Here is a 16074-nt window from a genome sequence, read left to right as displayed (position 1 = left end):
AGATCATACTCGAAAATACCTAGAACACTTTTGCCTAGAAATTTAGACAAAGATCACACTTAAACTTTGCAATAATTAAGATTACAAGTTAATGAAATCAATCATTTTTCTCAAGCTTGGGTTGGAGGTGAACAAGAGATCAAAATCCAGTTTAAAAGTTTATGTCGTTTCATTGGAAAGATCTCAACATGGGATCAGATTGTCCAACAACTGTTACGCCACTTCATTTTCAGCCTTATTATGATTTAAGTCAGGCTGACAGTATGTGTAAATTCTTAGCATGATTCTCATGACGTTTGTGATATATTTTATGTTCAATTAGTTGCTTGAGTTAGAATGGTCACATTTTAGACTTTAGTTGTTCCTTATCTCTTCTCAAAGCTTATTTAGCTTTCTCCTAATCACCCCGAATTGTCTTCAACCCCTGATGCGTTGGTCAAAAATTTTAATTTTTCGAGCAGTATATTGAATAATAAGATACTTAGTTATCAGACCATAAGGTTGAACGTTGGACTTACAAGCCATCCGGACTTACATGCCTTTCATTCAGAGTGTTTAGGACTTATTTGGATGCCCCACTCTTGTAGTTCGTTTAGTGTCCCTTTAGGTCATGATATATTTGTTTAGCATAAATTAGTTTGAAGCATATTTCATTTTGATTTTCATAATTTTTTTTTCTTTTTTTTTATTTGCTTCATTTCCTTTTAATATTTATATATAGATATTTAGTTGCTGCTCATAATTTAGTAAACTGTTTTTGGTAAACCAAAACATCAACAGGCTCGTGTATGATTGGATAATTGTCTTTCTGCCTTTCATTTGGAGAGATGTGTAAGAAAACATACCTTAGTTGTCAAATGAATCACCACATCAAACTTAGCGTGATTATCTTATTTGTATCACATAAATCACTGCACTCATGGGAAAAAGCTACACAAATTGTCAGTTTACCGAACTGAAATCTTTTAAGCCTATAATCCATGAGTTAGGTGATCAGACAATATGCTATCATTTCCCAAATTAGTTGGATTCAATCTCCACCTGAATAACAATATTCATTTCTGAATATGAACTTGGATAATATTATCATCTCTCATGTTTGATCACCAAAACAGTGTTGCTTATCATAAAACATGTTACATTTTCAAAATCATTTATTTGATAGGTCATTTTTAAGGTTAGATTCTGAAAATAGTATAGTCTTGTTGTCACATTTGATAAGCAGACACTTCACAAGTGTCACACACATAATACTCACATCACACATTTCAATCAGCAAAGCACACAATACAGTGGAGCATGCTTAGAAATCCATCGAGCATACTCGGAAGTCTGTAGCACCCTTAAGATGTATCATTACAGAGTTTGTGCTCGACAGAGTTGTACATTGTGCTCGAGCAAAAAACTTGTGCTATGAATACTTGGAAAGTTTTCCATTTTACATGTCCATGCTCGAACATCAAAACATATCATTAGTGCTCGAAATATGGTTTGTTTGTGCTCGAAGAACAACACACACACCATAAGTACAGAACCATGCTCGGAATACTTAGAAAAGTTTTCCAAAGCAAGTCTGTGCTCAAGCAACTGAGCAACTGACATATGTGCTCGAATGAGTTAGAATTGTCTTTGAGAAGCCTATGCTTGTGCTCGAAGAACAATAAGCACAACATCGAGCACAGATTCATGCTCGAAGTACTTAGAATCATAAAAATTTATCATGCAAGCACAGATCAAAGTACTAACAGCTATAAATATCAGATTTAACATAAATTCGACATACACACATTCACAAACATGATTATGACACCCAGAACAGTCACACACATGATGAAAGCAAACAGAAAATTCAGATTAGCACAACTATCAATCATGCAAACATTCACAGTGAGAAACATGGATCATCAGTAAGCACTTCACTTAAGCACACATCCTAAATCATACTTCATCAGCATTAATCATTCCTAGACATTTTAACAGAAAATGAAATCTGGTCTTATCTAAAGGTTTGGTGAACAAATCAGCCAAATTATCAGATGTATCTACCCTCTTCATTTCTATAAGCCCTTTTTTCCTGACAATCCCTAATGAAATGATGTCTAGTTTCAATGTGCTTAGTTTTAGAATGTTGAATTGGATTCTTAACAATGAACATAGCAGCCGTATTATCAATTAAAGTAGGTGTGAGTAAGAAATTCAGACCATAATCCAGCAGTTGGTTTTGAATCCACAGAACCTGTGCACAGCAGGCAGATGCAGCAATGTACTCCGCTTCAGCAGTAGAGATTGATACTGTGGTTTGCTTCTTGCATTGCCATGACATCAATCTGTTTCCAAAAAACTGACATCCTCCTGAGGTTGATTTTCGACTCATGTTGCATCCATCATAATCACTATCAGTGTAAGCCATCAAATCAAAGGAAGAGTTTTTTGGATACCAAATTCCCAGGGCTGGTTTTCCTCTCAAGTATCTGAATATTTTTTTCACTGCTAGCATATGTGACACCTTTGGATTAGTTTGAAACCTTGCACAAACACACACAGCAAACATAATATCTGGCCTAGATGCTGTAAGATACATCAATGATCCTATCTTGGCTCTATATTCATGCTGATCAACTGGCTCCCCATTTTCATCAGGTACCATTTTCTCATGTGTGTCCATTGGTGTTGACACTGTCTTGAAGTCTTGACACTTGAACTTGGTGAGAATCTCTTGAACATATTTTGATTGATTAATAAAAATTCCATCTGGCTTCTGTTGCACTTGCAATCCAAGGAAGAAATTCATTTCTCCCATTGAACTCATTTGGTATTTGGACTTCATCACTTGCTCAAATTCTTTGCACATTTGTTCATTTTTTGACCCAAAAATGAAATCATCCACATATACTTGCAGCAGCAGCAGATCCTTTCCTCTCCTTTTGTAAAACAAAGTCTTGTCTATGGCTCTTCTACAGAAACCATGTTCTAACAGATGGTTAGACAGCTCATCATACCAGGCTCTTGGTGCCTGATGTAATCCATACAATGCCTTGCTGAGCTTGTAGACTTTGTTTGGATGAATTGGATCTTCAAATTCAGGAGGTTGAGTGACATACACTTCTTCATCTATATTTCCATCTAGAAATGCAGTTTTTACATCAAGCTGATAGATTTTAATGTTCATTGATGCTGCATATGCCAGAAAAATCCTAATAGCCTCTAGTCTTGCAACAGGAGCAAATACCTCTTCAAAATCTACTCCTTCTTCTTGTAAACATCCTAGAGCTACCAATCTAGCTTTGTTCTTTATCACTATCCCCCTTTCATCCTTCTTGTTTCTGAAGACCCATTTTGTACCAATTGCATACCTTCCTCTGGGCTTGTCCACCAAGTCCCACACATGTAAGTCTCTGAACTGAGCTAATTCCTCCTGCATAGCTTCCACCCAGCTATTGTCCTTCAAAGCTTGATTGATGTTCTTTGGTTCAACTTGGGATAGGAAACAGGCATACAGGCAGATATTTGCTTTTTCAGATGCACTTCTGGTAACTTTTTCATGTAGATCTCCAATAACGTACTCTGCAGGATGATTTCTTTCATTTTAGGTACTTTGTACAACTTGAGGTACACACACTTCTGCTTCTAGATTTGACAAATTTAACTCAACAGATTCATCTTCAGATGTGACTTGAGTCTTAGTAGAAGTTTGAACAAGATTGAGTTCTGATGTAGATGCCTCATTTCCTCCTAGCTGCAATGAGTCAAACAGGGATTGTAAATGACACATTTCTTCAGTTTGAGAAGGTTGTTGACGTTGGATGGGTTCACTTTCAATAACACTTGGACCTTCATTTGAGATTTCAACTTCAGCCTCTTTTCCAACTCTCTCTAGATCATCTTCTCCTTGGATAGTACCTCCAAAGGTAAATCCATTTGCTTCAGACGCAACTGAGGTCCATAGTTTGTCCAGATCAACTTGCTTTGCTTTTCCTTTTTCTTCAAAGCTGGGTCTGTATATACTATCATCCATGTCTTCACTGTAGATTTTAAATGATTTGATCATTTTCTCAAGATCAAATAACCATTTAGGTCCATCAGTATTGTTAAACTGGTTTTCATTGAAGATAATGTCAGACGATTCAATCACCACCATGTGCTCTTTCACATAGACTCTATAAGCTTTTGAGTGAGATGAGTAGCCCACAAAGAAACATTCCAGTGATTTGGACTGGAATTTATTCAAGTAATCCTTTGTGTTCAAGAATGAGCATTTGCATCCAAAAGGGTTCAAGAACTTCACATAAGGTTTTCTCTTGTAGAGAATTTCATATGGTGTCTTGTTTTGAGCCTTGTTGAGTAGAACCCTGTTATGCACATAACATGCAGTGTTTATTGCTTCTGCCCAGAAAGTAACAGGCAGGTTTGCATCAGCAATCATGGTCCTTGCAACTTCAATTAAAGTTCTATTTCTCCTTTCTGCAACACCATTTTGTTCAGGGGTTCTAGGAGCACTATACTGCTGGAAAATACCCTTAGAAGTGCAGAATTCACTCATAGTTTCATTCTTGAATTCTAACCCATTATCACTTCTAATCACTTTCACTCTCTTCTCAAGTTGATTTTCCATCTTCAAAACATAAGCCTTGAGTAACTCTGGAGTCTCATCCTTGCTTCCCATGAAAAAGACCATGTAAACCTTGAAAAATCATCAGTTATTACTAGGCAGTATCTCTTCTTTCCAACACTTGGAACACTCACTGGACCAAACAAGTCCATGTGAAGTAGTTCCAAAACCTCATCAATTGTGTTCAGCAGTTTGCTCTTGTGTGAGGATTTGTGTTGTTTTCCTTTAAGGCAAGATGTGCATTTGTCTTCCAGCTTGAACTCTCTTGTGGGAAGACCAACAACATGTTCACCTTTCACTAGCTTGTTCATGTTCTTCAAATTTACATGACACATCTTTCTATGCTATAAAACAGATTCATTCTCAGTTGCCTTTGATACAAAGCATGAACCACCTCTTGAAGTTGCAGTATTCATTCTCAGTTCATAGAGATTGCCATTTCTTAGGCCATCATCATAATCATTTCTGTTGGTATCACAAACTCTGGCTTCAAAATCAGGCAATGTTCATCATTAAAGGCAACCTTATATCCTTTGTCACAAACTTGAGAAATGCTCAGCAGATTGTACTGTAGTCCTTCAACATGTAGAACATTCTCAAAGGATACTTTGCCATTCGTGAGTGTTCCCTTGCCAACATTTTTTCCTCCATTTTCATCACTCCCAAATGCAACTGGTCCCTCATACTTCTTCACATAATCTATTAATGCAGACTTGTCACATGTCATGTGCCTTGAACATCCACTGTCCATATACCATAAATCATTTTTGCTCATGGACTTATCCTGCACACACACAGAAGAAATCAGTTTGATTCTGAGTTACAAACTCCATCAGTTTGTAATTCAGAGAAAGTGGAGGATGTATCAGAAGTTGGAATTGGAACTGGTGGTGGATCTTCATACACAACTTCACACTCATCATCAGTGTCTAATTCTGAACCAATGTGTACTGCAGACACTGTAAAGCTTCCATCAACTTCCTCCATCACCTTATCCTTCCCACCTTCTACTTCCTTCTTTACTTTCCACTGAAATCCTCTTGGTTCAAATCCTTGTTTTAACAGAAACTTCTCATCACCATTAAGAACACCTGATCTCTTCTTAGCATTTTCTTCATTTTGAGATCTTCTATTCTTGTCTGTTTTTTTAGGATTCTATCATCTTATTTAAGCTTCAAATTTGGTTTGAGTCTTTGGTCCAACACAGACTGATAGTTCTTCTCTTCAGATGGATTTTTTATTCCCTTCAAGTATCTCTCATACATTTCTTTGTAGCTTTACATATCATAGCCACTAACCACATCTGGAATTTCAAAACTATCCTCAAGAATCCAGCAAGAGTCAGTTTGATGCCCATATGCATCACATTTTGTGCAGAAGAAAAGTTTCCCAAATCCTCAAGAAGTTTTTTGTCCTTGATCTTGTCACTTGGTTTAGGGAAATCAAACCCTAAAGATGTTTTTGAGTACAAAGTGTTGGAAAAGTCCATCTTGATTGGCTTGCTGAGATCAATTGGTTGGGAACATTTTTCTTTAACAAAAACAATCTTCTTCAGTTTAGATGGCAATTGTGAAGAACTTTCCTCTTGTTCTTTTGAACATCTTCTTCTTGGAGCATAGTCCACATCACCCACATCAAATAATTCATGATTAGAGAAAACTGGGTAGATAGGTGGACGACTTTGATCATAAGAGAATTTGCTTTGTGTTACTGTTCTCTTCTTGATGGCTGGTGGTGATCTAGCACATATATCAAATGGAACATGCTCTCTTCTCATTTTCTCATGTTGCTCTCTCACCTTTGATGTCATAGGTGGCAGAAGAGGAATTTTGTCACCTTTCTTCTTCTTTGCTCCTTTCTTCTTCTTCCTCTTTGATGACTGAGAGCTTCCACAGCTACAATTGCTTTCGTTACTGGAGTATTCACTTCACTTCTTTTTCTCTCCTTGAAGCTGTTCATCCACCACAGTTTCTTGCTTGTCAGCCTTTTTCATTACAAATTCTCCATTCTGATCTACCATCACATCATCATATTGCTTGATAAATTCTGGCTTATCATCAAACACATTTTTGAACTGTTTGAGATACTCATTTCTACTCTCCTTATCAACTTTCAATGGGTAACTATCACAGAACGGGGGTGGAACCTTCTTGTACTTCTCTTCTTCAGTCATCTTTTCAACATGCCCAACAATGTTTCCAGTAGAGACTAGGTTTTTTAAAAACTCAATTTCAATCAATAAATCAGCATTCTTGAGTTTCTTTTCAGCAAACATCTTCTTCAGTCCTTCTATCTCAATACTCATTCTGGATTGAGCTTGATATGCTACCATGCAATCATCCTCCAAACCTTTGATTTGACTTTCATATGTAGCCTCACTTTCAGCATACACATTTAGAAAGACATCCTTCCTACCACATTCAGTTTTCCATTTTCCAACCTCCTGATTTAATTCTTCAATTTTAGCAAGAAGATCAGAAATAGAAGTATCAGAATGTACCTGAGTGTTTGAAGATTCAGCCTTCTCATTAATTTTGGCCATGAATGCAAAATTTTCTCTTTCCATCTCGGCAGCATGATTACTCCAGTCAAACTCTCCATCCTGAGCCACCCTTGCAACGGCCACATTCCCTTGATCTCTTTGCTGGTTCACACCATTTTGAGATGGTCTGCTTTGATTTGTATGAACCTGCATTTGATTAGTTCTCTGAGGTTGAAATGTTTGTTGCTGGGTTCTATTCTGATTTTGATAGGGATTTTGATTGGGCATTTGAGTCCTTTGCTGCTGAAAGTTCTGATTCTGATTCTGATAGAACTGACTTTGATTGAGTTGATTTCCAAACTGTCTTGGCATGTTGCACTCTCTTGCAAAGTGTCCACGTTGTTGACAGTTAGAACAGATGTCCTTGGATTTGTCAAATCCAATTCTTTCATTTGGTCCATTGAAACTACTTCTGCCAGTTCTGTTATACAACCTTTTACTTCTTACTACCAACATGGCCGCTTGCCATTTGATGTCCATATCTTCTAAATCATCAGCATCAATTTGTTCTAAGTCTTCTTGCACGATGCTTGTGTTTATCAGATTCTTGGCCACAAAGGCATGATAAGACTCAGTGAACATTGAGAACAAGGCCTGATAGTCTGTTCCTTGAGTCTGGTTGTGATATGCAGAATTTGATTGCCCATTTCCAGTAGATGGATGGTCATCTTCAATCAGTTGCACATTGAATCTTGACTGATTGTTACATGAGGAGTGTGCATCTGATAGTTCCTCAACAATAGGCTGTTGATTCTTGACCGAGAGGTTGCCCATGAGTGCCACAAGTGTATTGTTCATTTGGAAGCTTGGCTTGTCCTCTCGAATCATGTGATTCTCTAACATTTCATCTTCAGCAGCCTTGAGGAAGGCAATCACTTCATCTAGTTTGAAGGTAGGAAAACTTGCATTTTCCTTTATGAACTTGCTTGCAGTATACCATTCCCCAGATAGAGATGATAAAAGCTTCTTGTTAAGCTCTAAGTTGGAAATCTGCAAATCAGTGGTCCTTATTTCATTTACAATAGTCATGAACCTTTGTAACACTGACTTTAGACTTTCTCCTTCCTTAACCTTGAACCTGTCCAACTACTGCTTCAGTCGATCTTTCTTTATGTCTCTTAACTCAGTATTACCTTCAAACATTTCAATCACTGCATCTAATGATTTACAGTGGTTAGAATCTCCCATGAAAGTCCCAACTTCAGCATGGACAGTGCTTTGTCATCCCTCTTTTTCATTCTTAGATCTACCGCAGCACTTTTATTTGGAGCGGCTGAAGGAGTGTAATTCCCTTCAGTAATAGCCATCCAAAGTTCTGGATCGTTGTAGTTCACAGCAGCCTCAAACAACACCTTCCACGTTATGAAGTTCTCTTGTCCAAGTAATCTTGGAATCTTGTTGGTTGAAACTTCTTGATCTTCCATTTTATCAGATCTGATGTTATCAATAGCAATGCACAGTTAATCTTCACTTTTCCTCACAAACCTTCAGTCCCGTGGTCTTCAGTGAGCTTACTCTAGCTCTGATATCACTTGTCAGGACCGTCTATCGGGTGAACCTTAGCAAAGGTTTGACAAGAACACACTGACTTAATTACTCAAAGACCGATTGAGTATTCCGGCGGAATCAGGATATTCAATGATTGAGAATGAAAGCTTGTGGAGAATTATCAAACACAAAACAATAAATGATAATCGGTAAAGACTATTTCAACAACAAAGATTCACTATATTAAATGATACGTCAATGATACCGTGAATGGAATGTCTAGGGTTTTGTGTGACGGCGGCTTTTGATATTCGTCTGCAAAGATTTGTCAGTATGCGTGCCCAAAAACCCCCGTCCCCTAGTCGTACCCTAGGATGTCTATATATAGACCCTAACATTCCATGTATACGTCCTAGACATTACATAATGAAAGATAAATCTAATACAAGTGTTTCAGACCTCGAGCAAGGTATATACCTTGCTCGAGCAAGCTTCCTATACAAGGTGTGCTCGGAGAGTGTCCTCGAACATACTTTACTTAGAATATATTCTCTTTCGGAGAATACATATTCTCTTCGAGTAAGCTTCATTCCTCTTGACTTGATCAAACTTTTCTCGAATAAGTCCATCGAGCAAGCTCATTCTTCTTGATGTCTTCAGCTTTTCTTATTCAGCAATCTTTATCATGCTCGGATGTAAATCTTGCTCGGTAACTGAACTGTGCTCGAAGTCTTTGCTTTGATTCACGTGACATCGTCTTATTGCATCCATGCTCATCCCCATGTGCTCGATCATCCTATGCTCGTAACACTTGGCTGGAACTTGTATGATCAAGCTGTTTGCTCGATTGGCAATCCATGCTCGATAGAAGAATACCCTTGCTCGTTGAACTGTAGCTTGCTCGAAGCCTTAACACTTAGAAGAATCAACCATTTAAGATTCAGAACCTTACTCGAAGTACTAAAAACCATGCTCGATCGTCTGGGCTTGCTCGTATTCCATACTTAGCCATTTCTGAGGAGGTTGAGAAGATTCCAATCTTCCTTATTAAGAAATCCGACCCAACAGAATGAACAACAATAAACCTTTTACTTAGTCATAATGCCATAATCAAAAATATAATCCAAAATAAAATCAAACTTCAACAATAGTTCATCATAAGCCTAGGCGGTATCAGGTTTAACCTAGCATGATTGAAACAAATAAATCAAACCAAGAATTCATGGTGAGCATCAAATTAAAAAAGAAAACGAAGAATTAGGGTGACAAACCCGTTATTCTTCTCTCCCAATTGATTAGCACTTCACCGGATGATTCCTATCCTTCAAAAACCACAATCTTGAGCTCCAAAACGGTTGTGGTCCGCGTGTTATATTAGGGTTTTGATAAGTATAATTATATAGGAGATTAAGGCCACAAAACTGTAACATCCTAGACAAATCGCACAGTGGCCATGGATAAAGGAGATCCTTGGTTCATAAGCAAATGACCTGCCTCTTTAATCACTAATGTGTTTTGGGCTTAATGGTAGTGGACGAGAGGAGAGCTCCACAGTTAAGCGTGCTCAAGTGGGAGTAATAGTAGGATGGGTAACCTCCTTAGAAGTCTCCAAATGGGCAACCAAAAACAACTTTGTGAGCTCTTCGTTGGCAAAGTAGACAATATTGGTGGTGTGAGGGGTTGGATGTTACAAGGGGTATCAAAGCCACTCGTGTGCCATTCGGGATGGTGGGGCAAATCTCATCAGAGATGGTGAGTCCCCGAGGGTGTCGTTAGGTACACCTTAGGCAAATCCCACATCCTGGATGGGATGGTGGGGCAAACCTCATCGAGGACGACGGGTCCAGGGGGTTGTAACATCATAGGAAAATCCCACATCGATCGTGGATAAGAGAGATCCTAGTTCATAAGTAAATGCCCCACCTTTTAAATCACCAACGCGTTTTGGGCTTAATGGTAGTGCACGAGAGGTAGCTCTACAATTAAGCGTGCTCAGGTGGGAGTAGTAGCAGGATGGGTGACTTCTTGGGATGTCTCCACATGGGCAACCAAAAACAAATTCGTGAGCTCTTCGTGGGCAAAGCGGACAATATTGGTGGTGCGAGGGGCCGAATGTTACAAGATCCCAATCTTTCAATTTTTAAATTATGATTCCATAGATTGGACATTGTTTGGATACCAATACCTTCCCAATTATAAAACATAAGAACATCATTCATAATTTAATACTTACCTACCTAATCACCAAATAATTACAAAGACCTTCTAGCATTCGATCCGATTTTTACTAATGGTAGATAAGTGTTTGTGTGTGTTGTTTGAGAGAAAAATAAAAACAAAGAATATGTATCTGTGTGTGCTAGGGCCGTCCAAGGAGAGAGAGGGAGAGGGGATATTTTTTTTAACCAAAATTTTCCTAACTTACTTAGACATGATCATCCCATTCAATGTCATTGACTCACCATTGACTCTCCATATTTAAAATTGACTTTTATTAACTTATAATAACATATATATAATAAATAATGTGACATGTAACATTTATAATATTTATTTCTAAGCATACCAAGTAACATGGACATGTAACACATTAGGTCAAGTAACATATAGCATATAACTATGTAGCAAAGTTGAAGCATCATGTAGCATATAACTTAAGTAACAATGTTTATATTTAAACTATACTAAAATATTATTTGTGAATTATTTTCATGTTAGGTCACCAGTGTACGCGGACAGAATCATGTGTGTGTTCATATGACACGTGATATGCAAGTGTGTTTACTAACAGAGTTTACGAAAGTAACCAAGTATAGTCAACGGAGTTAACTTAAAAACGTCGGGTGTCACAAAAAAACCCTTCAGACGGTCGAAACTTTCTGGAATTTTAGGCTCCCCGCATCATGCGGGGAGCATAGGAAGTGTGCTCGCGTTCAATGGCATTCAAAAACACAAACTCGGTCACCCTAGACCATGTCGCATCGCGCGGCTAGCTTGGCTAGGCTGGCCGTGTGACGTGGCCTCCTTGAACCGTCTCGTTTTACGTGCAGTTCAGCTTAGTTCACTGTTGGTTCGACCCATTACTTTATGTTAGCTTGCTTAGCCTTGTTTCTTGATCTTTTCCACGCCTTATAAGTCCCAAGACATATAATACACAATAAGTTAGTAATATACGAATCCTAAATAAAAAATGAATTAAAACTATTTTAAAACGATACAAACTCTATAGGGGAAAACCATGTGCATTTAGCAATATATCAAATACCCTCACTCTTACTCTTTTTCACCCTTGAAAAAGACTGATGCAATGGAATCATAATCATAAAAACTGATCTTAAAAATATATAGATTATATTAAAGCTCGGATAAACGTAAAAACCGCGATTGCCGGTATTGTTATCCACTTAAACCCAGCCACCGGCTTATCAAGCCCCCACGCACATTAAGCATTTAAGTTCAGATTGTATCAAAATCCTATGGGTCTCACAACTTTAGAATTATAGATCTACTTGTCCCATCTCAAACATAATAAAGACAATTTAGTACCAGATTGAAGCAGTCTGGTTTAACCTATCACCGTAAGCTAAGAACCTCTTAATGGTAAGAAGAATAACACTTAGATGGAATTATTATGAATGGTAGGTCAAGTAAGGTCGTACGAGCATGTCCTAAATATCATTGGACTTTGTCCTATGTATTCTCTAAGAAAATATTTATTGACTAAAAACCTTGAGCCCCAAGAGTGTATCCTCAGAGTCACCATCCCCAAGATAATGCGTAAGCTCTCAGTCCCGTCTAGTGTGTGCGTTTTGGCCTCCTTTTCTATTTTTGAGAACGCTTCTTTGGCATTTTACAATACATAACTTTTCTCACTCTCAATTTTTATATCGGAATGCACTTGCTACTTTCAAACTTATAATTTTATTTTAATTTTTGTTAACATATACATATATAACTAAAGACTAGAGCTCATATAAATTTGAATAGGACGGGACATCACCACTCTTATTTATTTTTCATAAAATTGAGTGCGGAGCAACTTATTTTTTCTCCAAAATCCTCCTATTAGTTGAGGTATAATAATAAGTTATAATATTCATAAATAGCTAGGACAGAAAATTGAAGTATCGATAGAAGGACTTATATTTGAATAAAGTACAAGGACTGGAACTTGAGTTATTAATAACCTTAGGGGCGAAAGTGAACTAGTTGATTCTTTTTACCAATTCTTCGCCTCATTTCCATCCCCGCCACTTCATACACCATTTACACGTGGCAGATGAACAAAACCACCAACAAACCAACATCATTTCTTCATGTCAGATCCTCTTCTTCTTCTTTCCTTATTACAGATCCTACTAATCAGCCTGCAGAGAACACAAAGTAAGGTAATTAAGAATGCTTCTTCTTTCAAATTTATATCACAAAATCTATCAACATGTATCTTGTTGAAATATAACACCTTTGTAATCATGTTTTTTCTTTATTATTTTCGGTAACATTTCATGTTTTTTGTTGTGCTAGATAATATAGTGGTAAGAGGCAAGCATGTCAGATGCAAAATCTAAAGGAAAAGGAGGAGAAAAATCAGAGTATGATGCATACTTTGAGTTGGTTCAAAGCAGGAAGAAACTGTCTCCTTCATTGCAGGAGAAATTAACCACTGCTTTCTCTAAGATCCCAGTTTCATCGTTTCCTCTAGTGCCTAGAGGCAAAGGTAACTTATTATGTATTAAACCAATCAGTATCCTGTTTGATATTGTATGTCATATGTTTTATATATTGATATGAATATTTCCCTCTATAATCAAAGCTAAATTAATACCAAACATGCCTTTTCATATATATATGCAATACATCAAATATTTTCTTGATCGAAGGCCTAATGGCAATATTTTCAATTATTTACTGTAGAATGATTTTCATGATGACCAATATTAGATTGAATAATGGAATACCATAAGATGTTATATATTATTAATCTAACTATACGGGGATACATTATAATAGTGATATATAAGTCACAACTCACAATAACTTATATATATTCTATATAGCACATGCTATGTTATATGTTATTAATCAAATATACAAGGAGACGTCAATGATGATCCTCAGTCTCAGTGGTTGAGGTTGAGGCTGAGGTGAGACACCAAAAAAATTGGAGGTTACAGACCGATGATGGGTTTCTTCCTGAGGATGGAATGGAAATGATCGGGTGGGTCAAGTGATCCAAATAGCCGTTTAAATAAGAAACGATGCAGGGATACATTATAATAGTCGTATATCCAGTAACACACAAGAAATTATTACATAGCTGGTAGTTAAAAAGCTAAAAGGTTATTCTCTTTGTAGTGATTGAAATTCAAGCAGACACCACAATATCCGATGCGGTCAAGATTCTATCAGAATCCAATATATTATCAGCACCCGTGAAGAATCCGGATGCGGCAGACACAACAGACTGGAAAGAAAGATACCTTGGAATCCTGGATTACTCCACCATAGTTTTGTGGGTGTTGGAAACTGCAGATTTGGCAGCTGCCGCCTTGACCGCCACATCAGCAACCGCTGCAGGACTAGGTGCTGGAGCTGCAAGCACTCTTGGAGCTATTGCATTAGGTGCCACAGGCCCGATTGCTGCAGCTGGTCTAACTGTTGCTGCAGTCGGTGCAGCCGTTGCTGGCGGTGTTGCTGCTGATAAAGGAATGGGAAAAGACGCCCCAACCGCAGCCGATGAATTGGGGGAGGATTTTTATAAAATTATCCTTCAAGAAGAGCCTTTTAAGTCTACCCAAGTGAGTTCAAACTCATACCTTAAAAGCCTGTTTTTTGTCCATGGCAATTCAGATAATGAATGGCATGCATTTATTTCACAGGTGAAATCCATTGTTAAAGGTTATCGTTGGGCCCCTTATATTCCCGTCTCAACAGATAGTTCTATGTTGAGTGTGCTGTTGCTTCTTTCAAAGTATCGGTTGAGAAATGTGCCCGTTATAGAGCCCGGTAATCCCATGATTAAAAACTTCATCACTCAGTCTGCAGTTGTTCAAGGTCTTGAACAATGCAAAGGAAGAGACTGGTTTGATGCCATCTCTGTGCATCCTATAACTGAGTTGGGCCTGCCTTTCGTTTTAAAAGATAAGGTTAAAGTTGTCGTTTTTAAAGTTTTACTGAATGTTTAGAGTTAATTTTGATGATCAAAGTTTTTCATGCTAAGGTTATTAGCAGTCAAAGTGATGAACTAATTCTTGAAGCTTTCAAGAAAATGAAAGATAATGAAATTGGAGGTCTCCCGATTGTCGAAGGCCTGACAAAGAAGATTGTGGGTAACTTGAGCATAAAAGATATCAGATTTTTGTTACTCAAGCAGAAGCTTTTCACCAACTTCAGGTGTGTTCTTTTAATATATTCTTAAAAGGTAGTGTTTACCGTATACATCGATAGAACTCAATAATTACAAAACAACTACTAATTTGAATGAACATGGGGAATAGCGGAATGAAAACCCACTAACATCCATGAGAATGGTTCATCCACAACAGCCCCCTAAACTTTATAGCATTGGACTAAAACGCCTAATGAGTTTAATTACTTTTACCACTTGTTACTTTTGGTTTGCAACATGAAAACAATCAGGTTTTGTGAAAAGTGATTAGAGTAATTTGTCTTGGGATTGGATGAAAGTTTAGCTCAACCTGACTTTATGTAATTATGTATATCCGGGTTACGGTTAAAATCTTTGACATGAATATAACGGGTCCACAATTCAACGCATCAACCCGAGATGATTTGACACCCTCGTGATAGTTTTGGCCGAATTTATGGGTAAAAAGAATATTAATCTTGCGGTTTCAGGAAGCTGACAGTAAAAGATTTCATGACCACGATCGCTGCAACATCAGAGGAAAACAAGAAAGCTGTTTCACCAATAACATGCAAACTTGGATTCACTCTTGGGGAGGTGATAAGCACTCTGTCTACAAAATGTGTTCATAGGATATATGTTGTGAGTGATGCTAATGATGTCATAGGCATCATCACACTGAGAGATGTGATATCTTGCTTCATAACTGAACCTCCAAATTACATAATGGAGGTTCATGGGGCTGCTGTCAATGAGCTTCTAAGCAAGGAGAAGAGTAGTAAGTGAGGTTAATTAATTATTAAGTGGAATGTAACCAAACCCACGTTTGACTGATCATGTTATGAATCAAAACCAGGTTGTTGTCTTCTGTTTAACTTATATGTTTCATATGTGAAGTGACTACGTACAGTCTAGAATATAATCCAGACCGGTCACGAAGGAAAATTATGTGGGTAAATAATGTTTAGAACCCTTTTGTTTTGGTGTTGAATTCAACTGGCCAGTATGTAACAGGTTGACATGCTAAATAGTAGATACCAATAGAGGTGAAATTGAAGTAAATCAAAT

At 37.5% G+C, this 16074-nt stretch overlaps 1 protein-coding gene across 1 annotated transcript; it reads left to right on the top strand.

The window, feature by feature from the left end:
* Positions 1 to 12988: 12988 nt before the first annotated feature.
* Positions 12989 to 15792, top strand: LOC143564166 (SNF1-related protein kinase regulatory subunit gamma-1-like). The gene is made up of 6 exons (XM_077051526.1): positions 12989 to 13022; positions 13164 to 13356; positions 13995 to 14437; positions 14519 to 14785; positions 14860 to 15032; positions 15498 to 15792. The coding sequence occupies exons 2-6, from the start codon at positions 13188 to 13190 to the stop codon at positions 15790 to 15792; spliced, it is 1347 nt and encodes a 448-aa protein (XP_076907641.1). The 5' UTR covers positions 12989 to 13022; positions 13164 to 13187.
* Positions 15793 to 16074: the final 282 nt, after the last annotated feature.

Source organism: Bidens hawaiensis, unplaced genomic scaffold (assembly GCF_021521415.1).
Source record: "Bidens hawaiensis isolate Kalapana, Puna unplaced genomic scaffold, B.hawaiensis_p1.1 tig00021826_1, whole genome shotgun sequence".
NCBI lineage: Eukaryota > Viridiplantae > Streptophyta > Magnoliopsida > Asterales > Asteraceae > Bidens > Bidens hawaiensis.
This window is presented reverse-complemented; position numbering and strand designations above follow the sequence as displayed.